The 27,636-nt window shown below is 45.6% G+C and overlaps 2 protein-coding genes and 1 long non-coding RNA gene across 4 annotated transcripts in view; 2 read left to right on the forward strand and 1 right to left on the reverse strand.

Annotated features, from left to right (window-relative positions):
- LOC309514972 (uncharacterized protein) overlaps window positions 1–26,684 on the forward strand; it is a 59,421-nt gene extending 32,737 nt beyond the window's left edge. Inside the window, exons 2-4 of the mRNA XM_082192519.1 lie at window positions 15,864–15,901; window positions 23,691–23,872; window positions 24,772–26,684. Coding sequence (XP_082048645.1) covers window positions 23,713–23,872; window positions 24,772–25,940 — 1,329 coding nt within the window. The 5' untranslated portion in view covers window positions 15,864–15,901; window positions 23,691–23,712 and the 3' untranslated portion in view covers window positions 25,941–26,684. The remainder of the gene's footprint in view (window positions 1–15,863; window positions 15,902–23,690; window positions 23,873–24,771) is intronic.
- Window positions 1–27,636, reverse strand: part of LOC309514929 (uncharacterized protein) — a 123,274-nt gene that overhangs the window by 22,435 nt on the left and 73,203 nt on the right. The window lies entirely within an intron of this gene.
- On the forward strand, window positions 380–6,743 carry LOC309515132. Its single transcript, XR_014212306.1, has 3 exons — window positions 380–891; window positions 1,343–1,571; window positions 3,978–6,743. It is a non-coding gene; the product is annotated as an uncharacterized lncRNA (long non-coding RNA).

Raw genomic sequence — 27,636 nt, forward strand, 5'->3', positions numbered from 1 at the left:
CATGCTGGAATACCTATCCTCGACCCATTTTCAATGCCCTGGTATGATTGATTGCTTCTGTCAACAGGTGTCTTTTGTACAGGTACTGTAACAACCTGGGATAACAGGTAAGATCTCTGCCTTACAGCAGGTGCTTCTAATCTCAGTTTATTACATACAGTGAAGATACCAGGTAGATTTGACATCTGGCTGGTTGATAGGGGATCAAATACTTATTTCATTATAATGCACATCAATCTCTGACTTTTGTCTTCTGGGTTTCTGGGGATTTTCCTGTTGTTATTTTGTCTCTCACAGCTACAATAAACCTACCGTAAAAATTATGGACTGCTCATTTCTTCGTCAGAGGGCAGCGATGGATAATTTTGGGAATACAGCTCAGGGAAGATACTTAGCTTTAAAAATATATAATTACCTCCTTTGCCAGTTTCCTCCATTCCATTGCCCTTGGAAAAAGGACTCTTTCCCCTGCCACCTCTCCAAGTGTGAAGACATGTATACACACCTCCTAACCCAGGAAATGCCCAGAGGTGACAATTGCTGGGCTCATTGTTCTCCAAGGGAAGCCAGATCTCATCACCGGACTTGCCTCAGGCTCCAGACATGCAAAGGAAGTTCTGTTGTACTTTTGGGTGGTGGGTACTTAAGACATGTTTGCCTGTGCTAATCTTATACTTGGGTGTTGTCCTGACACATTTGCCTATGCTAATCTTGTGTAACCCTCCCCTTTCTGACATTTTAGCAATGTAGCAATGATGTATTGATGGTCGGCCAATTGGTGCCAAAGAAGGATAGAACTTTTTTTATGTATGCTACAACAGCAGCAAGAATACTCATCGCGAAGTATTGGAAGACACAAGATTTACCCACCCGGGAAGAATGGCAGGTGAAGTTGATGGACTATATCAGGGGTCTGTAACCCGCGGCTCCGGAGCCGCTTGTGGCTTTTTTACACCTTTGCCACGGCTCCGGGGTGGATACTAACGAGGGGAGGAGGCGCATTGTGCGCCCCGACAATCCCCACTGTGGCGGGCACTGTACTGGCTGTGATGTCGCATGGGGGCGGTGCGTGCGTTAGTCACCTTCCCGCCCGCCCGCTACAATGTAAGGGGCATGTACGCTGGTCACTGTTTTGAAGGGGAGTGAAGAACACACACACACAAAAAGGTAACTTGTTAATTTAACGTTTATTTCTATGAGGAGGAGTAATTCTGAGGAGTCAAACAAAGAAATAATAAAAAGTGACAAAAGTTATTTTTATAATGACGGGTTTTGCGGCTCCCAGGTTTTTTTAACCTTCGGAAACGGGTCCAAGTGGCTCTTTTTGTCTTAAAGGTTGCAGACCCCTGGACTATATGGAATTGGCGGAAATGACTGGCAGAATCCGAGACCAGGGAGAAGAGTCGGTGGAAGAAAATAGGAAGAAATTAAAAGACTATTTAGAGAAATATTGCAAAATTAATGAATGTTAGAATGATGTTAGAATGAAGTAATACGGCTTTAGTAGAAATATTATAAGGAATTAAGTATAGATAGGTTAATAGAGTATTAAAGGAAAAATATCAAAAAATGTCAAATAATACAAGAAACTTGATTGATATCTTGGAAAAATTGCAAGTGGACATAAATACAAAAGCTGTTTTGATATTTATTGATGTGGAGAAAGCCTTTGATAATATCTCTTGGAGTTTTATGAGGAAAAATCTACAAGGGATGGGGGTGGGAGAAAGGTTTGGAAACGGTATAGGTGCGATCTACTCAGAACAAAAGGCAAAATTAATAGTGAACAATGCAGTTACAGAAGAAGTTAGGATAGAGAAAGGGACACGACAAGGCTGCCCAATTTCCCCGCTGCTTTTTATTTCTGTCTTGGAGGTCTTGCTGAATATGATTAGAAGGGACCAGCAGATCCAGGGTATACGGGTCGGAGCTAAACAATATAAACTTAAAGCGTATGCAGATAACCTAGTACTGACACTAAAGGAGCCAATCCCTAGTACTAACAGCATTGGAAATAATAGAAGAATTTGGTCAGGTGGCAGGTTTTAAATTGAACAAATTAAAAACAAAGGTGTTGGAGAAGAACATGACACCAATTGAGAAGGAAGAGTTTCAGAGAGAAACAGGTCTATTATTGGTTAAAAAAGTGAAGTACCTTGGGGTGAACATGACCTCAAAAAATGTTGATTTATTTAAAGACAACTACGAGAAGTGTTGGTCAGAAGTGAAAAGAGATCTTGAAATTTGGACCAATTTAAAGCTTTCCTTGTTAGGTAGAATTGCGGTTATCAAAATGAATGTATTGCCAAGAATGTTATTTTTGTTTCAGACGTTACAAATTATTGACAAGATGGACTGTTTCAAGAAGTGGCAAAAAGAAATCTCCAGATTTGTCTGGCAGGGCAAAAAGCCCAGAATAAAATACAAAATTCTTACTGATACTAAGAACAGAGGGGGGTTTGCCCTGCCAGACTTTAAGTTATATTATGAAGCAGCAGCTTTTTGCTGGATGAAGGAATGGCTACTTCTTGAGAACACTGACATATTGGATTTAGAGGGGTTTGACAATGCTTTTGGGTGGCATGCATATCTGTGGTATGACAAGGTTAAAGTTCACAAAGGTTTCAGAAATCATATTGTTAGAAAAGCACTATTTAATGTTTGGATGAGATATAAAGACTTGTTGGAAAGTAAGACCCCCAGGTGGTTGTCGCCAATGGAGGCTAAAGCCTTGAAAAAGCTCAATATGGAATCTAAATGGCCAAGATATTCGGAGATCTTAGAACAAGAAGGTGACAGGTTGAAATTGCAGAGTTATGAGAAACTTAAAGATAAGCTGTGGGACTGGTTACATTATTTTCAAATAAGAGAGGCCTATAATTTGGACAAGAAAAATGGTTTCCAGGTGGAAAAATCAAAGTTAGAAACAGAATTGTTAGAACCCAATGCTAAGATATTGTCGAGAATGTATGATTTGTTGTTGAAATGGAATACGGAGGAGGAAACGGTTAAATCTGCTATGATAAAATGGGCACAAGACATTGGTCATAATATTATGTTTGCTGACTGGGAACGGTTGTGGACCACCGGCATGAAATTTATGGCATGTAATGCCTTAAGAGAAAATATTATGAAAATGATTTACAGGTGGTACATGACACCAGTCAAGCTTGCAAAAATCTATCATTTGCCTGATAATAAATGTTGGAAATGTAAAGAAACTGAAGGAACATTCTTTCACCTTTGGTGGACGTGCCCAAGGATTAAGGCGTTCTGGGAAATGATCTATAATGAACTGAAAAAGGTATTTAAGTATACTTTTCTGAAGAAACCAGAGGCCTTTCTCCTGGGCATAGTCGGCCAATTGGTGCCAAAGAAGGATAGAACTTTTTTCATGTATGCAACAGCAGCAGCAAGAATACCTATTGCAAAGCATTGGAAGATGCAAGATCTACCCACCTTGGAAGAGTGGCAGATGCAAGTGATAGACTATATGGAACTGGCAGAGATGACCGGCAGAATCCGAGATCAAGGAGAGGAGCAGATAGAAGAGGACTGGAAGAAGTTTAAAGTTTATCTACAAAAATATTGTAAAATTTATGAATGTTGAAGGCTTTGAAAATGAAATGAAGGGGTTCTAGCGATTAAGACAAATAAGATTATAAAGGGAAGGACAAAGGCATAAAATGAATAATGAACGATCTTGCTGAACTAATTTTTAAAGTAGAATACAAGAAGGGAAGGCAGGTGGAAGCAAAGAGAATAAGGTTTTGAAAGTTATTAATATAAAAGAGTGTTCTTTTATGCTTATTTTTCTTTCTTTGTATTTTTCTTTTCTTGTTGTTTCTTTGTCTGGATTTTTGATGTTTGTTGTTCGTTCTTTCCGGATTTTTGTTGATTTTTGTTGATGTTAACTTTCTGGAAAATTCTAATAAAATATTATTATAAAAAAAAATTAAAGGAAAAAATAAGGTTAGAATGAGTTAAGATAATTATAGGATTGAAAACAGAGGAGGATGGAAAGGAATTGCTGAAATAACTAACAGAAGTGGAATACAAAAAGGGAGGTGTGAGGAGGTCGTGGAAATAAGTGAATGAAAGATGGGATAATGAAATTGGTTGATTTATTTTATTGTCTTAATCTTCTTTTGTTAATTTGATCTGTTGTATTGTTTTCCTTGTTTTTTGTTTTCTTTTTTCTTTTAGTGTTTTTGGAAAAATAATAAATATTATTTTAAAAAAAGATGTATTGATGATTCTGTGCAATGTATTGATGATCCCCCCTCCCGCCGCAAAAGGCAATCAGGCCGTATTTGCGGCCTAGCCGGGCGCGCGATGTCCTCCTGGGTCAGCAGGGGTCCCGGGCCGGCGGTGAGCGATGCCTCCCCCGCCGCCGCAAAAGGCGAGCAGGCCGCACTAGAAGCCCCGCTGGGGCTCAGGCCAGCAGCCAGTGGCAGAGCAGTCAAGCTCCCTCCCACGCTGCGGAAAAAAAGCCGAAAAGGCCGCAACGTGCCCAACCGAGCACGCCAAAGATGCGGCCTAGCCTGGCGGAGAGGCCAAATCTCTCCCCCGCCCCCCATCCAGGCAAAGCAAAGAAGGCCGGCTACTTACCTCAATCCAGCCGCCTGGACACGCTCCTGATCTTGATCCTGATCCTGGAAGAAGAACAGCAAAAGAGGCTTGAGCAATGGAGTCATCCTCTTTTCTTTTGGCCTTAGGCCCACCCCCGGGCGGCCGTCCATTGTCCTCCCTGGCCAAGGGCAGGTCAAAGGCCGGATCAAGCAGGCAGGTGGCACCCGCCCAGGTGAGCCCCACTCGGTGCTGCAAACCCCGCCCACCTGTGGGGAAGGGAGGGTGGATATTCTGGGATATGGTGCAAAAGTTTTAAAAGTTAATGTCGCCCCATGCTCAAGAGTTCATACTGCTATTTGAACCTGTTGCGCAACAATAAAGACTCTAAGTCTACTGACTGCTGTTTTGCTCCAAATTACTTGGCTGGAATTTCCTTCTTTTACTGACCACATGGACCAGTGGGGGACTTGTACCCCAACGAACTGGGCTGCTGAGTAGTCTCTCAACCCAGAGTTTTCTTTCACAGAGGCCATATAAAGTTCCTTTCCCCATTTGTCAGGAGCCTGATCTCCATTTGGGGTTCCTCCTTCCGCACCCCAAGGTTCCTCCAAGGCCTTGGGAAAGGAAACTGATGCAGGCTCTGGTTGCTGCCCAGAGCCCTGCAGGGGATTCAGGCTGGGGGGGGGGGCCCTGTCTCTTCCTCTGGCCATTGCAGCCCCCAGGAAGCCTTGGAAGAAAGGCAGGAGACCCTCAGCAGACAACAGCCAAGCTTGTTTCTTCTCCAAAATGGCTTCCTCTTCTGAAGCCGCTTGCCTGGCCTCTTCCAATGGAGAGGCCTCCTCTGTTGGGCAAACATGGCGAGGAAAGAGGCCGCCCTGCGGAGGCAAAGCCATCATGGCAGGAAGGCTGCTGTGGATACCCCGTGAGTGCTGACACCCAAAGGTGCCACCCTCCTTCAGCCAGGAGGAGAAACCCCAAGAGCGTGGGACCCATGTGGCCCACAGGGGAGCCATGGCATCTCTGGGAGCGGCTGGGGCCTCCAGAAGATACAACATGGTGTTCCTGCCTATTTCAGAAAAGGGCGGGAAATGCCATCTCCTGGCCCTGCCGCCTCTGTGGGCTCCTCCTGGGCCTGCCAGGCCATGGGGTGGGGGGAACCCAGCTGACCCCCAAAACAATGGGTGAAAGAAGAACAGGAAGAGAATGAAGGAGAAATGAAGGGGAGCAGGCAAGAGGGAAACTCAGGAGGAAAACTCCCTCAGGAAAGTGGGCGAAGAAAGCAGATTGGCCAGCTGTCGAATGCAGAGGCTTCTGATTGGTCCAGCCCCGCTCTGGGGTGGGAAATGGGGTCAGGTGGTTCTGGGAGCCCAGTATAAACTGGTGTTCTGGCTGGAAACACAGGGAAAGGATGGCAGGTGTCCCTCTTGCTTTGAACTGGCGTTGGGAGTCAGGAGGGAGAGTCCCATGGTGAGGGGCTGCCCCCCTTATCAACATGCACCCCCACCTTCCCCATCCCTCTCCCCACCTTCCTGCGCTTCCATGCCTGCCTGTGGGGCTTTTATGGGGGGGGGCTGTTAGACAAAAACTGTCCAGGGGATCTTTCCCAGAGGGATTCAGATGTCTCTGTGAAAGGAGTCACAGCACTGCACGGGCAAAGACCCCCCCCAGCTCATGCTGGAAAGAGGGAGTGCGCATTCCAGTTCACATCACAGATCATTTTTAGCCTAAGACCGTCCGAATATCCCTCTTCCAATTCCTATCAGTTAAGAAATTGCACTTTACAGGCTTCCCACAAGGCCTTCTTCATTTTTGCTCCTTAATATGTTCTCCCACCTGTTACCTACATTACCTGGTCATTCAAATGAGCCATTTCTCCCGCAGAGGTGTGTTCTATCATATTCATGTGGCGTTTGAGCATGCGCACTCATTCTTCCGCTACCCCCTGCTCTTTCTCCTTGTGATCTCGAGTCACCTCTCAACTGCAAATCTGTCCCTCTTTCAAGGCAAACCACCGACTTCTGACACGTTCTTCTTCCCTCAGTTGTAACACCAGCAGGGAAAGGCGCCTCTGAGGGAGTCTTCCCACTTGTCATGTCCAACATCTGCTTCGTCTCATCTGTAGTGTCTCCAGCAACTCAGGTTGTGAGACATGAAACAACTCAGGTTGTCAAGATCAAGAAGAGAAGAAAAAGAGGAGTTTGGATTTGATATCCCGCCTTTCAGTCCCTTTAAGGAGTCTCAAAGCGGCTAACAATCTCCTTTCCCTTCCTCCCCCACAACAAACACTCTGTGAGGTGAGTGGGGCTGAGAGACTTCAGAGAAGTGTGACTGGCCCAAGGTCACCCAGCAGCTGCAGGTGGAGGAGAGGGGAAGCGAACCTGGTTCACCAGATTATGAGTCTACCACTCTTAACCACTACACCACACTGGCTCTCCGAAGCCATTCCCCGAAGGGACCCCCTTCTTTTGCTTTTGGAAGCAGAGGTTGAAACAGAACCTCCGTCTTTGAAGGCAGGCATGGTCGCTTCTTTTCTCCCAGGCCTTCCGCCATGAGAGGAACGCAATGGGGTCGTGAGGGGGGGGGAGAGAGACGAGAGACCCCCCTGCCGCCCCCTTGCCTGAGAGCCCCCCTTTCTGCTCCCCTCACAAGAGGGTCCCCGTCGTGTCTCTGAGGGGCAAGAGAGGAGGAGCCCCTCCCCCCGCTCCTTCCTCCCCTCAGCGGCTCTGAGGGAAACGACTTTTCCCGCCTTTTCCCAACTGCCCGCCTTTCGAAATCGGAGCCTCGCCTCCGTTTGAGGCGCCAAGGAGGCCGGTTCCTGGCAGGCCAGGCTGCAGTATCCCTGGGCTGCCTCACTTATCGGGGGATTTCTTCTAATCCGCCCTCATTTCTCTTCCTATCTCTCGCTTTTCAAGCTTCTCTCTCTCTATTTTTTTTTTATAATAATTTTTTATTGCATTTTTTCCAAGTTACAGAAAGAACAAAAGAATAGACATATAGAAAGAAAAAAAGAACAGAAAATCACAACCATTTCAACAACTTATTTCAAATTTCCATTGGACTTCCCCACATCTCCCGCATAATGCGTTCTTGATAATAAAGTTATCAGCAAATTATACCCTTATTTCGTGTGTTTCTTTATATTTTCAGTTGCAATTTAAGTTTAAATCTCTTATTCTCCATTTACTCTAAAAATATAACATAATTTCGTTTTTACCCATTTAAACTTTAGTTCTTTCATGAATGTTATCAATTTCATAGATAATAAATTTCGTTGCTGGGGCTAACGTTCCAAATCATACGGCGTCTTATGTTTCATACAACTTATAATACTTTTGCAGATAGTCTTAAAATTTTTTCCAGTCCTCCTCCATTGCCTCTTCTCCCAAGTCTCGGATCCTTGCAGTCATCTCGGCTAGTTCCATGTAGTTCATCAATTGCGTCTGCCAATCCTCCAGTGTGGGCAAATCTTGGGTCTTCCAATGCTTAGCGATGAGAATTCTTGCTGCTGTTGTAGCATACATAAAGAAAATTCTATCCTTTTTTAACACCTTCTGGCCGACAATGCCCAGAAGGAAGGCCTCTGGTTTCTTGGGGAAGGTGTACTTAAACACCTTTTTTAACTCGTTATAGATCATTTCCCAAAAGGCCTTCAATCTTGGACAAGTCCACCAGAGGTGAAAGAATGTCCCTTCAGCCTCCTTGCATTTCCAACATTTATTATCAGACAAATGGTATATCTTAGCGAGCTTGACTGGGGTCATGTACCACCTGTATACCATTTTCATAATGTTTTCTTTCAAGGCATTACATGCCGTAAACTTCATACCGGTGGTCCATAACCTTTCCCAGTCTTCAAACATGATATTGTACCCAATGTCTTGAGCCCACTTTATCATGGCTGATTTAACTGTCTCATCCTGAGTATTCCATTTAAGCAGCAAGTTGTACATTCTCGATAATACCTTGGTCTTTGGTTCTAACAACTCTGTCTCAAGTTTCGATTTTTCCACCTGGAATCCTGTTTTTTTATCTAGCTTAAAAACCTCATTAATTTGGGCATAGTGTAGCCAATTTTGCACCTTATCCTTTAATTTTTCAAAGCTCTGCAACCTCCAATTACCTCCAATGTTTTCTATTATTTCCCAATATTTCGGCCAATATGCCTCCATATTGGGTGTTTTCCGAGCTTTGGCCTCTATTGGTGAAATCCACCTCGGAGTTTTACTTTCCAATAAGTCTTTGTATTTTTTCCAGACCATATATATTGCTTTTCTGACAATATGGTTTTTAAACATTCCATGTGTTTTCCCCTTGTCATACCACAAATACGCATGCCAACCTAACGAATTATTGAAGCCTTCCAGATCTAGGACATCAGTGTTTTCCAATAAAATCCAATCTTTCATCCAGCAGAAGGCCGCAGCTTCATAATATAACCTTAAGTCTGGCAGGGCAAACCCCCCTCTCTCCTTTGCATCGGTTAGTATTTTAAACTTTATTCGGGGCTTTTTGCCCTGCCAGACAAACCTAGAAATATCCCTCTGCCACTTTCCAAAACATTCCACTCTGTCCACGATCTGCAAGGCTTGAAACAAGAACAACATCTTTGGCAAAACGTTCATTTTTATAGCTGCAATTCGGCCTAACAAGGATAGTTTCAATCTTGACCAAATTTCTAAATCTTTTTTAACTTCTGACCAACATTTTTCATAGTTATCTTTAAATAGATTCAAATTCTTAGAAGACAGATTGACCCCCAGGTATTTCACTTTTTTAACAATGTTTAGTTCTGTTTCCTTCTGAAACCCCTCTGTTTCAGTAACTGTCAAGTTTTTCCCTAACACCTTAGTTTTTTGTTTGTTCAGCTTAAAACCCGCCACCCGACCAAATTTCTGAATCAATTCCAAAACTCTTTTTGTACTAGGTTCTGGCTCCTGTAATGTTAAAACCAAGTCATCTGCAAATGCCTTCAGTTTATATTGTTTCGCTCCGACCCGTATTCCTTGTACCTGCCGATCCTCCCTTATCATATTCAGCAAAACCTCCAGGACTGAAATAAACAATAAAGGGGATAGGGGGCACCCCTGGCGTGTTCCTTTTTCAATATGAAGTTCTTCTGTCACCACATTGTTCACTATCAACTTAGCTTTTTGTTCTGAATAGATTGCCTCTATTCCATTCTCAAACCCCCTTCCCACTCCCATCCCTTCCAAGTTTTTCTTCATAAATTTCCAAGAAATGTTGTCAAAGGCCTTCTCCGCATCAATAAAAATTAACACTGCTTTGGTGTTAATATTTGTTTGTAAAAGTTCCAGAATATCGATAATATTCCTGGTGTTATCAAACAAATGTCTACCTGGGAGAAAGCCTGCTTGGTCCTTATGGATTACTTCATTTAATACTTTTTTAAATCTGTTAGCCAAAACATCCGCAAATATTTTGTAATCCACGTTTAGGAGTGAGATGGGGCGATAGTTCTTAAGTTGAGTCTTTTCAGTTTCCACTTTAGGTATCAGTGTGATGAATGCTTCTTTCCACGTATCTGGTGCCCTCCCTCCCCCCATAATCTGGTTGCAAACCTCCATTAATGGTTGTATCAAATAGTCTTTTAACATCCTGTAGTACTTGGAGGTGAGTCCATCAGGGCCTGGAGATTTGCCTAGTTGCATATTCTGAATGGCATCCTCGATTTCCTGTTGTGTTATTTTACAATTCAAGATTGATCTCTTCTCTTGAGATAGTTTTGGTAGGCCGTTGTCTTTCAAAAATTGTTCTATCTCAGTTGCTTCCTCGGATTCTTGTGTGTACAGTTTTTTAAAATATTTCTGGAAACACTTTCTAATTTCTCCCGGTTTCTGAATGTTTTTCCCTTCAACTTCTAAGTTGGTAACATAATTTAATTTTTGTCTCTTTTTCAACTGCCAAGCTAGCAGTTTCCCACATTTATTCGCAGATTCAAAAGATCTTTGTTTCATTTGTTTGATTTTCCATTCCACTTCTTGGTTAATCAATTTCGCATATTGTGACTGGTGAAATTTGATTTCTCTTAAAGTCTCTTTTGATTTTGGATTCAATCTTAATTTTTTCTCTCCATCTCTTATCTTCTCCAATATCTTGTCCTTTTTACCATTCCAAAGTTTTTTCTTGATCGTATTCTGTTGTATCAGGAACCCTCTCATGACAGCTTTGCTTGCGTCCCAGATTATTCTCTTTTCCACCGAGGTATTCAAGTTGATTTCAAAATAGTCCTTTAAGGCTTTTTGGGCCTTCTTTACAATCTCTTGATCTCTTAACAGGTTGTCATTCATTTTCCATCTAAAGGAGTCGGCAGTAGTAAATTTCATTTCCATTTTCAAAGCGTTGTGGTCGGAGCAAGTCTTTGGGCAGATTTCTATTTTTGTAGTCTTAGGTGCCAGCCCTCTAGTTGCCCAGATTTGGTCGATTCTTGTCCATGACAGGTGGGCCTCAGAAAAGAAAGTTCCTTCTTTACCTAGGGGGTTTCTCGTCCTCCATAAATCAATTAAATCCATATTGTCAGTTAGTTCAAAGAAAGTTTTTGGTAGTCTTCCATCTTTGGTCAAATTCTGATTCTGTGACTTATCCATAAAAGTGGAGACAACCCCATTCATATCTCCCATCATAATGATGTTGGAATAGTCCAGGTAGTCCAGTAGTGTCTCATGCAGCTTCTTATAAAATTCTGATTTCCCCTCATTTGGTGCATAAATTCCTAATATCAAAACTTTCTCTCCTTGAGTTGATATTTCAATAGCCAGGATTCTTCCTTGTTCGTCTTTGAACAGAAATTTTGGTGATAAATTCTCCTTGGCGTAGATCACCACGCCTCTCTTCTTAACTCTATCTGATGAGATGAATTCTTGGCCTAATCTTTTATTTATTAACACCTTCCTGTGTATCCTGGTCACATGGGTTTCTTGCAAGCAAATTATGTCCAAATTTTCTTTCTTTAGAATATGGAAAATCCTTTTGCGTTTTTCCGGGGAATTCGCGCCATTAATGTTCCAACTATACAGCTGCAGAGACATCCTGTATCAACCTGTTGTTACTCTTATTGGGCGTCTTCTTTTTTGTCCAAGTCCGAGGATGGTAGCTCTTTTCCAGACTCTGGTGGTGGCCAAATAGCTGCCGCTCCTTTCTGCAAGTCTTCTCCGTTGTCGTATAGGAACTTCTGGCTGTCCTCTTTCGTTTTGATTTTTATCTTCTTTCCTTTGTATTTGAATGAAAGGCCTTGCGGAAACTCCCACCTGTATGGTATTCCGTTACCTCTCAAAAGTCCAACTAGGTCAGTGTAGTTAGATCTGAGATCCAGTAATTGTTTAGGAATATCCTTGTAGATTTGTACTCTTCTATCCTGGATCTCAAGTGCTTTGTTAAAATGTAGGTCAAGTAGCTTGTCTCTCTCCTGCTTAGTCCTTAAGATAATCAGACAGTCTCTAGGCCTGTCCTTCCCAGCAATCCGTCCCAATCTGAATGCAGTTGTTATTTTGAAATCTGTATCTTCGTTTATACCCCAGAAATTAGAGAATTCTGCTGTTAAAAAGCCAATCAAGTCCTCTTTCTCAATCTCTGGGATAGAGCGTAATCTCAAATTATTTTCCCTGTTTCGCAGTTCCACCAAAGACAGGTAGGCCTGCTGGTCAGTAATATGTTTATGGAGCGGCCTTACCTCTCCTTTCAGTTCCTCCACTTCTTTAGTTGCTGCTTCTGCTTTTTCATTCGCAGCCTCGGCCAATTTTCGATTTTCAGATGCAGCGTCCTTTAGATTTCCAATATCTTGTGAATGCTTAGCCACCTGTTCGGAAAGTTTGGTGATTGAAGATGTGGCTAAGTCAATTTTTGCAGTTTGATCGTCCACTTTTTTATTCAAAATTGCAAATTGTTGTAACATTTCCTCTAAAAGAATGTTAGATCCCCCAGCTGCCATGTCTTCACTTGTTAACTGTTCAGCTTCTTCAGCTGGGGTTGTTGGTGATGGTACAGCCTGTAGAACAGCAGGGACTGAAGATCTACGAGCCTGGGAAGCCAAAGTTGTTTGTACCAATTTGCCTTTCCCTGCTTTCGACGCAGCTCTTGTTTTTACTCGGTCGCTCATTCCACACCTGTCTTTGGATTCAAGGTCAAATTATCAAAAGTTCCATGGGAAGGACTGGCCTCAGAGCAAATAACCAAACCACAGAGAGACAAAACAAAGTTGGTTCTCAGGAAATTGTAAATCCCAAACTCCACTAGAGGGAGTGTTGTTCAGTTCAGGAAAGAAGAAACAAAGTTTCAGTCGCCATTAAAGTTCCTGCAGTTAAGTAAATTAACCATAATCTTTAGAGAAGACCTTTTCCCTCTGGCAGAGCCCTCTCTATGTTGCCACAATAGTTTCTTAAAAGGTGCAAAATGCAGTTGCTTAATTGTATCCACCAGTAATGCCACTGAGTATCCGTTTCAACTTTGTAAGTGTATCCGCAAAACAGCCTTTTGCCCCGCTGCAAGTCCGGGACTGGGGGTTTTCAAGTCTTTAAAGATTTTAAAGGTCCAGCAGAGGAGAAGATCCCCAAATAAGATAAACACAATAGCAAGAAAATAAAGGTAACTTGCCTTTCCTTTCAGTTTCCAGCTTCTCCAGACGTATGCTGTCTCTCATTTAAAAGCCCTTTTGTACTGCTTCCAGCTTGTCAGTTCCTTTGCCTTTGATCACTAAGCACCACCGGGAGACGGACTTCCTTTTTCTCGTCTCCCGCTTTCAGCCGAATTCATAAATTTGTAATCCAATCTCAAGTGAATCTTACTCACGAGTAGTTGATTTGTAATCCAATGTAAAGGAAGAAAGGTCGGCGCTCATCCGTAACAGCCGCGCGGCTTCACTCCCGCAGAAAGAGCGATGAATCCACAGCACCGCTTCCCCTCCGCGCTTCCGGAGCCCCTTACGGGGTCCCTTCTTCGTTTTGGGGGTCGCTCTGGGTGCCCGCCGGATCCCACGGCCACGAGCTCGCTCTGCTCGTGGTTTAACTTAATGGGTCGTCGCTTTGCCGTAGCGAACGACCCTTTTCTGCGGAGCCCCTCTTCGCTGCGCAAAGAGGACCGCCATTACTCGTTTCGCGCCGCCTCCGGAAGTCCCAAGCTTCTCTCTCTCTAGAAAGGCTGTCTAAACAACCCCTTTGCCACTGCCTGCATCCCTCCCAGCATTTAAAAGTCCCACTTCTTTTCATTTGCTGCGTATAATCCTAACACCAGGACTTTTATTCCTTCCTGGCAATGTCTTTTTTCGATTTATCTGAAGGTATAAATCACTGGCCTCAAGCTTTACTGATTAACCATTTTCCACGGGTCCTTTTTACGTGGGTCTCCTGCAAATTAAATCTCATTCCTGCTTTCTTAATACATGTGTTATCTTATGCCTTTCGGAGTTCATATTTAGTCCATCACATTCCAGGCTAGAGATTTATAAGCCATATTTTAGAAACCCGAGTCTTTCTTTTCGCAAAGAAAACAATGAAGGAAGGTGAGGAGAGGTGACCCGAAGTCTAGGCCCGAAGTAACCCCCCCCCCCAAGCAGGCTCAAAGCCCGACGTCACCCCCCCCCCAAGCAGGCTCAAAGCTTCTCAAAGCTTTTCAAAATCATTTTCTCAGCCGCTAAGCATCAGAAACATTCCTCTCTTCTGTAACTAAAAAGATGGCAAGAAGGTCGAGAAGAGAGCCCCTTGTCTTCTCAGGCCTTTCTCAGAACCACATTGCAACCTGCTTTCTCTCCGGGAACCATGCCAAAGCACAAGAATGAAACAACGGGAACACTCTGAAAACCCCATCAACCCCCTTTCCTGCCAAGAGTCCACAATAGTCCCAAGAGAGCTTTCTGTACATGCTCAGGAACCTCAACATGGGGCAGAACTCCTGAGGGAGGAGAAAGGAGGAGGGAACTGGAAAGGGGTAGATATGCTTGTGCACATGACTGTGAACTTCATGCATGCTTTTTGTGACTTGTCACACTTGCTCCTTCTACCAGTTCATGGATGGTAGAAATAAAAGCCTTTTTCTCCGAAACTATTCCTTGAGTGTCTGTTGACTCCCATTTTCCCTTTCCCAGGCGCAATATTTTTCCCACCCGAGGGCAAAGCCTCATAAGGCTACAGCAGCACAAGTCCAGCCCCAATAATTCCGACTTGCTCTTCTTCATGAGATTCCACCTGTGCAGGATCTCCCAGCTCCTTCTAATTCTTCCTCCAGAATTCCTCCGCTTTCAGAATCATAACTGTCAACTTTTCCCTTTTCTTGCGAGGAATCCTATTTGGAATAAGGGAATTTCCCTTAAAAAAGGGAAACGTTGGCAGCCATGTTCAGAATCCACACACACTTTTCTTTCTTGGCTTTCCAAGTGAAGCAAATCCCTTCAGGAAACTCCCAGCAAAAGGGTCCCTATTGCATCACCTGCAGTTACACGCAGGGGTTTGTGAACCCTTGTATGTGTGAATGCACTTATCCCTGTGCATCTATAAGAGCACGGCATTAATTTCGTGAGATCCGCACACTGATCCCATCACTTTTGGAAGCACTGCTGTGCAGCCCCACCCGAGGCTGGCTTACTCAGAAGTAAGTCCTACTCTCCCATGCAGGCAGGCATGGTCATTTCTTTTCTCTTCCACATCTGCCCCCCCCCCTTGAGTCTCCCCCACCCAAAGGATCGCGTGCGCGTTTCATTCCTTGCAAGGGACACTTTCTCCTCTCTTTTTCCTGGGATGAAAAGCGGCTGCAGAAGCAGGAAAATCCGCTTGGCGGGGGGAAGAGATCATTTTCGGGGGGGGGATCTCCTGGCCGGGAAGCCACCCCCTCCTTCCTCCCCTCCCCCTCGCTGAGCTGGGGGGTTTCCCCCGGGGGGGGGTGTCTTGATGGAGCCATCTCTGAGCCCAAGACACCTCCTGCCACTGCGCAGACCTTCGCCTCTTCTCCATCCCAGCCTTTCCTTGGGATCCTGGAGCCTCTCTTTGGGGGGAGGGGCAGAGCCAAGGTAACCCCCCCATGGCCACCCCCGCCTCCCTTGCTGTTATGCTAGTCAGCTTAGATGTGGGCTCCTTGGGGCAGAGGCCTTGGCCCAGAGGGAGGGAAGCAGGGGCAGCCCCTGGAGCGCAGGCGCAGAAGCAGCCAGGGAGAGGGAGAGGCGGGCTCGGTGCCCTCGGCTTGGGAAGGGTTAAGAGGAGCGGAGCTGGACTCCTAGAGAGGACAGGAAGTGAAGGGGGCGCAGGTCCTGCCTCCCTGCCCACTTCCCTTCCTGCGGGCCGAGAGGAGGCGGCTGCTTTCTTCTCTCGCCTGGGCCCGAGCTTCCTGGGTGAGTCTCCTCTCTCTTCCCCCGGAGGGTGCCGTGGGGAGAAGGGGGTCCCAGGGGGCAGGGAGGGGCCTGGGGGGAGACCCCCAAGTCATGGCAGAAGGCAAAGGAGGCGCAGGAATGGCAGGCAGGCGTCGCCCCAGGAGTTGGGGGGAGAGGGGCGGGGGGAGGAGGGGAAGGAAGGGGGCGCCCGGGGGGGAGGGAGGGAGGCGCTCCCCTCCCAGCCTAGAGGTCATCAAGGACCTTGGGCTGCTTCCTTCCTGTGCTTCAGGTAGAGCTGCACCTTGGGTGGGGCAGAATACAGGTGTGGGGGGGCGGGGGAGTGTAACTGGGGGGCTACAGATTCCTGGACCTGGTGCAGAAATCCCTTCGTGACCCCCTGGACCAGAGCACGCCAGGCCCCCCTGTCTTCCGCTGCCCCCCTCATGCTGGGAGCTTCAAGAACACTGTCCCACCATCTCGTCCTCTTCTCCTTGCGCCCCCCATCTTTCCCCACATCAGGGTCTTTTCCAGGGAGGCTTCTCTTCTCATGAGGGGGCCAAAGCCTTGCAGCCTCAGCTTCAGGATCTGTCCTTCCAGGGAGCACTCAGGGCTGATTTCCTTCAAAATGGAGAGGTTGGATCTTCTTGCAGTCCATGGGACTCTGCACCATAATTCAAATGCAATGCAATCCATTGCAATGATCCAATGGAAGCTCACAGTCACTGCAAACATTCCAGCAACAATATTGACAGGAAATCCTCCTGACATGCTGGATTTCTGCCTGCCAGAATGATGTAGAAACCCAGCCCAAAAAGTGGGGAGGGGGGATGGTGGGAGAGAGAGCAACAAAGCCTGCTTCTCTTCCTCATAGATTGGCATACCCCAGGGCACCGAGGTCCCTTTGGTTCCCCCATGAAATATTTGAGGGCCCCCCCCCCCCGTTAATGGGCATTGCCATTCAACTGGTGTGTGCACGCTGCATCTTGGGATCAGCTTTGCAGGGTGGGGCTTACTTGGGTCCATGGGCGTCCGATGGGGAGAATGAAATCCTTCATGAAATGAGATTCTGCCCCTTAACATAAATCCTGGCTATGCCCGATGCCTGCTCCCTCCTAACATTTTATTCAGTTGGCACCCCTGATTAACTGTAGCTGTTCACTGCTGCTGCTATTATTATTATTATTATTACTACTAGAATCATAGAATCATAGAATTATAGAGTTGGAAGAGACCACAAGGGCCATCGAGTCCAACCCCCTGCCAAGCAGGAAACACCATCAGAGCACTCCTGACATATGGTTGTCAAGCCTCTGCTTAAAGACCTCCAAAGTAGGAGACTCTACCACACTCCTTGGCAGCAAATTCCACTGTCGAACAGCTCTTACTGTCAGGAAGTTCTTCCTAATGTTTAGGTGGAATCTTCTTTCTTGTAGTTTGGATCCATTGCTCCGTGTCCGCTTCTCTGGAGCAGCAGAAAACAACCTTTCTCCCTCCTCTATGTGACATCCTTTTACATCCTTTTACATCCTTTTACTACTACTACTACTATTAGGTGTGTATCCTGCCCTTCATCCAAAGTTTACAGGGCGATTCACAACATAAACATGCAAAATTAGAACACCAAACGCATAATGAAACAAAGGCAAAGGCAAACCAATGATCTCTCCTCCCACAAACGTATTGAAAAGGCCATAGAATGCTAACCAGCCAAAGGCCCAGTTATAGAAAAAGGTTTTTGCCTGGCACCTCAAGATGTCAGGAAGGGGCCAGGCGTGCCTCTCTTGGGAGACCTTCCCCCAAATGGGGAGCCACTGCAGAAAAGGTTCGCTTTTGTGTTGCCACCACCCAGACCTCTCATGGAGAAGGCACACAGAGAAGAGGCTGGATGGCCATCGGTCAGGGATGGTCTAGTGGAGATTGCTGCATTGCCCCAGGGGGTTGGCTAGATGACCCTCAGGGGTCCCTTCCTACTCTGCAACTCTCTGGCTCAGGTTTGTGAAGATATTTAGGTACAAGTTGGATGCGGGGGGTGCATAGGATTGTAGCCCATCTTATGCACAGTCGGCTCAGGAATAAGTAAGTCCCGCTGATCATGATGAGACTCCCAGGCTGTGCAGTCTTGCTTTTTAAATAAATGTTTTCCTTTTCAGATAATACAGAGCATGGTGAAATCCCAATAAATAGTGCCTTTGCTAGACTCTTTTCAGGCACCTGCTAAAAGCAGTCTTGTTTAGGCAAGCTTACTCAGATGCTTGGGAAGCTGAAGGAATTTTAATCTGTTTTAATAGTTTAGATTTTGTATGTTTTAAAGTAGGGTTGCTAATTTTCATTGATTTTACTGCTGTGATTTTTTGTTTTGTTTTATGTTTTGGTAAACAGTTTTGCAGGCTTTTAAAAATAATCTTTATTAAATAAACAATAAATATAAATAAAATAACAGAACCCATCCTGTGGATTTAAGTATCTGTCCCCAGTGGCCTCCTTGTTATCAGAGGCCCAGAATCCACATTCCTTTGTAAGAAAATATGAAATAAAGTCAAAACAAAATCAACGGGGGGGGGGAGGAGTTACAAGTAATTTTCCGCACCAGCTAACACCTGACCTTGCTATGCCACTGCATGGGGGCATGCAAAGAAACCCCCTTCAGATTGAGGGATAAGTCACATTTCTGAACAGAGGCTGTAGCCAGACGGGAACATTTGCACATGGGAGGAGCACAGGGAGAAGAAAAGCCCTTCTGCATCTGCAGCAGCACAACTGGGCCACTTCCTCTGTCCCACATGCAACAAAACATGTCTCTCCCCTATTCAGGCTAAACAAGTAGACAAACTAATGTGAAAGCAGATTTCAGATCTATCCTCAGGAAATGCTAAACAAGGATAAAAGACTCCTTCTCCCAACCTTCTGGGATTATCAGTCATTGGGTGGCTTGTACTATTAACAGAGGACATGGAACACGTAAAATCATTTTTGGCTATCTGTAATAAAATTCTAACCATCTTGAAAGGTACTTGTAAAACCTTCTGGAAAAATCTAGCAGAGCGTCTGTGGGTTTTGATAAAAAAGAAATGGAAATTGGTGCAGTCTCAAAAGAGGCTAGTTTTATCAAGCTACCCTCAGCCTTTGGGAATCTTGTCACAAGAGGAGTGTAAAGCTCACCTCTGGAGTTTATAAAGGGTATACATGCCTGGTGTTCTTAAGAACACTACAGATTTAGGACATGTGGAAGACCTATACTTTGATGGCTTCCATGCCAGGGTGGGGGCCACATTTTGAGACTGGAGACTTGCGAAGGTTGTGTATAAACACAGACAATATCTAAGGAGGAGTGGTGTATTCGTCTCATGATATTTCAGAAATGTGGCATCACCAGCTCCTCTGCTTCCACATACAGATTTGGTCCCTAGGGAACCCCTGACAGAGGCAAATAGGGCCACAATATCTGCCTGGCTTGCAGTGAGAGAGCTCAAAGAGTGTGAACTGGGCTCTCCATTCAAAGCACCTAGCATGGGGGCACCCACATGTAATAGCTACTTGTCTACTTTCTGGCCATGCTCTGGGGTTGCGGTTTTCAGGATTGGGGACAGGGCGCCACTGGTTTTGCCACCAAGTTCTGTCCAAAAGCCCCACTGAGTTCAATGGGATATGTGAGAGAGTATAGGCCCATACCCCAGAACGAACCTAAGGATTAGGTTGTTCATAAGGAGGGAGTGAAGGGAGAGGGAAGGGTTAATCTCAATAATATCAGGACCCAAGCTAACTGCTGCAGTTGTGGTTAAGCAGCTATCAGCAGCTGTGGTTAAAACCACAATTGCTTCAGCTATGTAGGCCAGAAGCTGTTTCCTGCTTCCTGCTTCAGTAATGCAAGAGAAGAAGAACACACATACAAGGGAGGGAGGGGAGCTTAGCTAGCCATATAGCCATATGCCATATGCGGTAATAAGTTGTAACCTTGCCAGCTGATTTGGGAGACGAATGCATGCTCCCAGGTATAAGAATGCTTGCTGAACACAGTATACGGGCCGCCAGTCTTTGGAAGATATTCCACTGGCTGCCTCTGCGCCGATCTCAATAAAACTCTTTTCTCTGAAGAGGTTGCTTCCCTGGTGCTTTTGTTCTCTCCTCGGTCCCGGGCAAGCGGGCAAATGAATCCCCTGTAAGCTAAGGCTTCATTGTTAACCTACGTATACAAGCTGACGTGGTTGGAAGGAGGGAGAGGGTGCCTGGAGGGTATATATACTGCATGTAACTTGTCATTTCTTTGGACTTGCTGTGGACTCACCACGCAAGTGCCTTCTGCTATCCGGAGAGCAGAATAAACTCTTTCTTTGAACCAACTCGGTGTCATTTTGACTTCCTTCCTCCTGTCACGGAGCAACGCAGACCCAATCGGTGAACTCCAATAAGGCTACATTGGAACCACTGGAGATGTTTAGGAAAAGGGCTTGTGTTGGGAAGGGGCTGCCCCATTTGTGCTTCTTCAGGGGCAGGAGAATATCTAGGGCAGGAGAATCCCTGCAGGGCCTCTGAGGTTCCCTTTGCTTCTTCCTCTCTCCCAGGCTTCTCGACTCCTTAGGAAGGATGAAAGAGAAGAGGACGAGAATACAGGTGTGGGGGGGCGGAGTGTAACTGGGGGGCTACAGATTCCTTGACCTGGTGCAGAAATCCCTTCAAAGCAATCCGTTCTTGTTGTTGTTTAGTCGTGTTCGCCTCTTCGTGACCTGGACCTGAGCACTCCTGTCTTCCGCTGCCCCCCACAATTTGGTCAAACTCATGTTGATAGCTTCAAGAACACTGTCCCACCATCTCGTCCTCTTCTCCTTGTGCCCCCCATCTTTCCCCACATCAGGGTCTTTTCCAGGGAGGCTTCTCTTCTCATGAGGGGGCCAAAGCCTTGCAGCCTCAGCTTCAGGATCTGTCCTTCCAGGGAGCACTCAGGGCTGATTTCCTTCAGAATGGAGAGGTTGGATCTTCTTGCAGTCCATGGGACTCTGCACCATAATTCAAATGCAATGCAATCCATTGCAATGATCCAATGGAAGCTCACAGTCACTGCAAACATTCCAGCAACAATATGGACAGGAAATCCTCCTGACATGCTGGATTTCTGCCTGCCAGAATGATGTAGAAACCCGGCCCAAAAAGTGGGGAGGGGGGATGGTGGGAGAGAGAGCAACAAAGCCTGCTTCTCTTCCTCATAGATTGGCATACCCCAGGGCACCGAGGTCCCTTTGGTTCCCCCATGAAATATTTGAGGCCCCCACCCCGTTAATGGGCATTGCCATTCAACTGGTGTGTGCACGCTGCATCTTGGGATCAGCTTTGCAGGGTGGGGCTTACTTGGGTCCATGGGCGTCCGATGGGGAGAATGAAATCCTTCATGAAATGAGATTCTGCCCCTTAACATAAATCCTGGCTATGCCCGATGCCTGCTCCCTCCTAATATTTTATTCAGTTGGCACCCCTGATTAACTGGAGCTGTTCACTCCTGCTGCTATTATTACTATTACTACTACTACTACTACTAGGTGTGGATCCTGCCCTTCATCCAAAGTTTACAGGGCGATTCACAACATAAACATGCAAAATTAGAACACCAAACGCATAATGAAACAAAGGCAAAGGCAAACCAATGATCTCTCCTCCCACAAACATATTGAAAAGGCCATAGAATGCTAACCAGCCAAAGGCCCAGTTATAGAAAAAGGTTTTTGCCTGGCACCTCAAGATGTCAGGAAGGGGCCAGGCGTGCCTCTCTTGGGAGACCTTCCCCCGAATGGGGAGCCACTGCAGAAAAGGTTCGCTTTTGTGTTGCCACCACCCAGACCTCTCATGGAGAAGGCACACAGAGGAGAGGCTGGATGGCCATCGGTCAGGGATGGTCTAGTGGAGATTGCTGCATTGCCCCAGGGGGTTGGCTAGATGACCCTCAGGGGATCCCTTCCTACTCTACAACTCTCTGGTGCAGGTTTGTGAAGATATTTAGGTACAAGTTGGATGCAGGGGGTTGCATAGGATTCTAGCCCATCTTATGCACCGTCGGCTCAGGAATAAATCCCGCTGATCATGATGAGACTCCCAGGCTGTGCAGTCCTGCTTTTTAAATAAATGTTTTCCTTTTCAGATAATACAGAGCATGGCGAAATCCCAATAAATAGTGCCTTTGCTAGACTCTTTTCAGGCACCTGCTAAAAGCAGTCTTGTTTAGGCAAGCTTACTCAGATGCTTGGGAAGCTGAAGGAATTTGAATCTGTTTTAATAGTTTAGATTTTGTATGTTTTAAAGTAGGGTTGCCAATTTTTCTTGATTTTACTGCTGTGATTTTTTGTTTTGTTTTATGTTTTGGTAAACAGTTTTGCAGGTTTTTAAAAATAAACTTTATTAAATAAACAATAAATATAAATAAAATAACAGAAGCTAAAACACAACCCATCCTGTAGATTTAAGTATCTGTCCCCAGTGGCCTACTTGTTATCAGAGGCCCAGAATCCACATTCCTTTGTAAGAAAATATGAAATAAAGTCAATGGGGGGGGGGGAGTGACAGGAAATTTTCCGCACCAGCTAACACCTGACCTTGCTACGCCACTGCATGGGGGCATGCAAAGAAACCCCCTTCAGATTGAGGGATAAGCCACATTTCTGAACTGAGGCTGTAGCCAGACGGGAACATTTGCACATGGGAGGAGCACAGGGAGAAGAAAAGTCCTTCTGCATCTGCAGCAGCACAACTGGGCCACTTCCTCTGTCCCACATGCAACAAAACATGTCTCTCCCCTATTCAGGCTAAACAAGTAGACAAACTAATGTGAAAGCAGATTTATCCTCAGGAAATGCTAAACAAGGATAAAAGACTCCTTCTCCCAACCTTCTGGGATTATCAGTCATTGGGTGGCTTGTACTATTAACAGAGGACATGGAACACATGAAATCCTTTTTGGCTATCTGTAATAAAATTCTAACCATCTTGAAAGGTACTTGTAAAACCTTCTGGAAAAATCTAGCAGAGCGTCTGTGGGTTTTGATAAAAGAAATGGAAATTGGTGCAGTCTCAAAAGAGGCTGGTTCTAAGCTACCCTCAGCCTTTGGGAATCCTGTCACAAGAGGAGTGTAAAGCTCACCTCTGGAGTTTATAAAGGGTATACATGCCTGGTATTCTTAAGAACACTACAGATTTAGGACATGTGGAAGATCTATACTTTGATGCCTTCCATGCCAGGGTGGGGGCCATATTTTGAGACTGGAGACTTGCGAAGATCGTGTATAAACACACACAATATCTAAGGAGGAGTGGTGTATTCATCTCATGATATTTCAGAAATGTGGCATCACCAGCTCCTCTGCTTCCACATACAGATTTGGTCCCCAGGCAACCCCTGACAGAGGCAAATAGGGCCACAACATCTGCCTGGCTTGAGGTGATAGAGCTCAAATAGTGTGAACTGGGCTTTCTATTCAAAGCACCTAGCATGGCGGCACCCACAGGTAATAGCTACGTCGATTTTCACATGCTCTGGGGTTGCAGTTTTCAGGATTGGGGACATGATGGTGACTGGTTTTGGCACCAAGTTCTGTCCATAAGCCCCACTGAGTTCAATGGGATCTACTCTCTGGTCACTACTGTGCAGACCATGCCAGCCTTCGGAAAGTGGAGTGCGGAGCAAACAGGTGAAACTGGAGATGTTTAGAAAAAGGGCTTCTGTTGGGAAGGGGCTGCCCCATTTGTGCTTCTCCAGGGGCAGGAGAATATCTAGGGCAGGAGAACCCCTGCAGGGCCTCTTAGGTCCCCTTTGCTTCTTCCTCTCTCCCAGGCTCCTCGACTCCTTAGGAAGGATGAAAGAGACGGATCCTGCAAAGCTAGCGAGGATGGAAGGGGGAAGATGGACGGCTGACCCGGTCAGGTTGTCTCCCGCATCCCTCCCCACAACCTCTGAGCGTTCCCTCTCAGGGACCTCCAAGAGATCTGGTGACTTGGATGGATGGAGCTGGAGAGGTATTGGGGCTTGCTCAGCTTGGGGGTGGGGGGAGGCAGACAGGCAGATGGAGATGGAGAAGGGGAGCACCTTTTCAGGCTCCTCCACCTGCCTGCCTGAACCTCCACTGTTTGGAGGGAGACCAACAGCGTCTGGGATTCTAACATCCCCACGGTGAACCCTGAATTGAAGGATATCAACTCTATCCTCTGTGAATGTTCTCCATCTAGTCATGCCTTTTTAAACAAGGACCAGGCTTGTCTGAACCTCCCAGGCCTTCTTCAATATTGGCTTCAGAGCTTTTAGGGAAGTTGAAATAACTTCTGTGAGGTCTGTTGTTTTGGCTTCTGTCTGCATTAGACTGACCTCAGAGATGGAGTGGATTCCAGGATTGAGCCAAACAAAATCTATCCCAGATTAAAGCCAACCAGTATGTCAGTTAATACCAATCAGCAAAGACAGTGAAAACTATAGTAAGGCCTCACACCTAACTCTCTCCAGTTCTTCCTCTATCACAAGCATTTATTAACTTTGTTCAATAATGGATGTGAACCATGTTGCCTTCGCTCTGAGTGGGGTTAGGGTCCAGGACAGTGCTGCAGAGTTTGCATGACTTACACTAACATGGCAGTGCATTGCTGGGGGGGGGGTCAGGTGTTGGATTTGATGCTTCTGTGTCACCTGTCACAGTATGCTGGCAGTGTGGCCCCACCGGTTTCAAGAGAGTCATGCATGCTGAAACGCTGAGGGGTTGACGATGCCACACATCAACAAGGACATTAAGTTAGACTCCATGGATGTCCGCTTGAGGCTGAAACGGAGCACTCTCAAGTCTCACAGTGAGGTGGGGGGGATTTGTTCAATATTCTGGAGCACCATTTCTTTTTGAGGTTCTAATTAGCTTTTCTCTTCATTGCAGATGGTGATGAATTGGAAGGGAAGAACAAGGGGGACCAGAACAGAATCCACATAGCAGAGAAGTCATATAAATATTCAGAGTGTGGAGAGAACATCCGTCAGACCTCCCAGTCCACCTCCCATCAAAGAAAGAGGTTCTTTAGGAGTGATAGCTTCACTTCACATGAAAGAACAAAGAGTAGGGAGAAATTGTATCAGTGCAGAGAATGTGGAAAGAGTTTCACTCGGAAGGGCAGTCTCGCTTCCCATCATAGAATTCATACAGGAGAGAAACCCTATAACTGCATGGAATGTGGAAAGAGCTTTAGTTGCAGCCACCATCTGACTTCCCATCAAAGAATTCATACGGGGGAGAAACCCTATCATTGCTTGCAGTGTGGAAAGAGCTTCAGTCGGAAGGATCATCTCACTTCCCATCAAAGAATTCATACGGGGGAGAAACCCTATCGTTGCTTGCAGTGTGGAAAGAGCTTCAGTCGGAAGGATCATCTCACTTCCCATCAAAAAATTCATACAGGGGAGAAATTGTATCAGTGCTTCGAATGTGGGAAGAGCTTCAGTCAAAGTGCATCTCTCACTTCCCATCAAAGAATTCATACAGGGGAGAAACCCTATCAGTGCTTTGAATGTGGAAAGAGCTTCAAGGAGGGGGCGACGCTCTCTTCCCATCAAAGAATTCATACTGGAGAGAAACCTTATAAGTGCACAGAATGTGCAAAAAGCTTCAGCCAGAAGGGTAGTCTCACTTCACATCAAAGGATTCATACAGGGGAGAAAACATATCAGTGTTTGGAATGTGGAAAGAGCTTCCGGACGGAGATTAAGCTCACAAGCCATCAAATAATTCATAGAGGGGAGAAACCTTTTCAATGCCATGAGTGTGGAAAGAGCTTTCGTATCCGGCTGAGTCTCACATTCCATCAAAGAATTCATACAGGGGAGAAACCCTATCAGTGCTTAGAATGTGGGAAGAGCTTCAGTCGGAAGCATCATCTCACTTCCCACCAAAGAATTCATACAGGGGAGAAACCCTATCAGTGCTTTGAATGTGGGAAGAGCTTCAAGGAGGGGACAACGCTCTCTTCCCATCAAAGAATTCACACTGAGGGACAACCAAAAAGGAAAAAAGGAAAAAATATTAAACAACCCTTACAAAACACAAGTGTATAAAAAAGAGACGGGGGGAGAATAACTAAAAATACCCTTTATCACCCTTGTATCATATATATCATATCATTTATCAACCCATAGAAAGGCAGGCTCCCCCAGCTCTCCCCTGGTGCCCCCCTCTTTTCCCCGTCTCCCACCCTGAGAGATCCTTCCTTCCCTGCATTCCTTGCAGGCCCCTCCCCCTTCTTCCTGTTTTTGTTGTTGTTTTTTAGTCGTTTAGTCATGTCCGACTCTTCATGACCCCATGGACCAGAGCACACCAGGCACCTCTGTCTTCCACTGCCTCCCGCAGTTTGGTCAAAGTCATGCTGGTAGCTTTGAGAAACAGGTGTCTTCCTGTTTTAGATAATTTTTAAACCTTTATTATACCGAAATTTTAAAAATACATACAATATAAAACATTACATTCAAACATTACAGATTATGAATACACAAAAAGTATAAATGAAAGAAAAGAGAGAGAAAAAGTAGAAGAATAGAAAATGATGTTATTTATGATAAAGAAAAGCCTTCCGACTATACTCATTGTACTATTTTGAAGTTAAATTTTTTACAGTTTCCTAAATCTTCGCCCCCACACACCTCACATTCTCCTTTTTGGTTCTAGTTTTCTCCAATATTTCCTTATACTAAAGGACTCATTCAATATACTGTTGTTACCTGCTCTGAGCCCGGCTTCGGCTGGGGTGGGCAGGATATAAATAAAATATTATTATCATCTGCCATAAAGCTTTTGTTATCACAGTAATCTTTAAGATATTCTTTGATTACTTTCCATTCTTTATTACCATCTTGTATTTCCTCTTACTGCTCTGGTTATTCTTGCTAGTAATAATAATAATAATAATAATAATAATAAATGGTTTCCCCAGCCACTCTGGGCGGCTTCCAACAAAACACTAAAATACAGTAACCTATTAAACATTAAAAGCTTCCCTAAAGAGGGCTGCCTTCAGATGTCTTCTAAAAGTTTGGTAGTTATTTTTCTCTTTGACATCTGGTGGGAGGGTGTTCCACAGGGCGGGTGCCGCTACCAAGAAGGCCCTCTGCCTGGTTCCCTGTAACTTAGCTTCTCGCAGTGAGAGAACCACCAGAAGGCCCTTGGAGCTGGACCTCAGTGTCCGGGCAGAACGATGGAGTTAGAGATGCTCCTTCAGGTATCCTGGGCCCAGACCGTTTAGGGCTTTCAAGGTCAGCACCAACACTTTGAATTGTGCTCGGAAACGTACTTGGAGCCAGTGTAGGTCTTTCAAGACCGGTGTTATGTGGTCTCGGCAGCCGCTCCCAGTCACCAGTCTAGCTGCTGCACTGTGGATTAGTTGTAGTTTCCAGGTCACCTTCAAAGGTATCCCCACGTAGAGCGCATTGCAGTAGTCCAAGCGAGAGATAACCAGAGCATGCACCACTCTGGCGAGACAGTCTGCGGGCAGGGAGGGTCTCATCCTGCGTACCAGATGGAGCTGATAAACAGCTGCCCTGGACACAGAATTGACCTGCGCCTCCATGGACAGCTGTGAGTCCAAAATGACTCCCAGGCTGCGCAGCTGGTCCTTTAGGGGCACAGTTACCCCGTTCAGGATCAGGGAGTCCTCCACACCCACCTGCCTCCTGTCCCCCCCAAAACAGTACTTCTGTCTTTTCAGGATTCAACCTCAATCTGTTAGCCGCCATCCATCCTCCAACCACCTCCAGACAC

Source organism: Podarcis vaucheri (assembly GCF_965113315.1).
Source record: "Podarcis vaucheri genome assembly, chromosome: 12".
In the NCBI taxonomy this organism is placed as follows: domain Eukaryota; kingdom Metazoa; phylum Chordata; class Lepidosauria; order Squamata; family Lacertidae; genus Podarcis; species Podarcis vaucheri.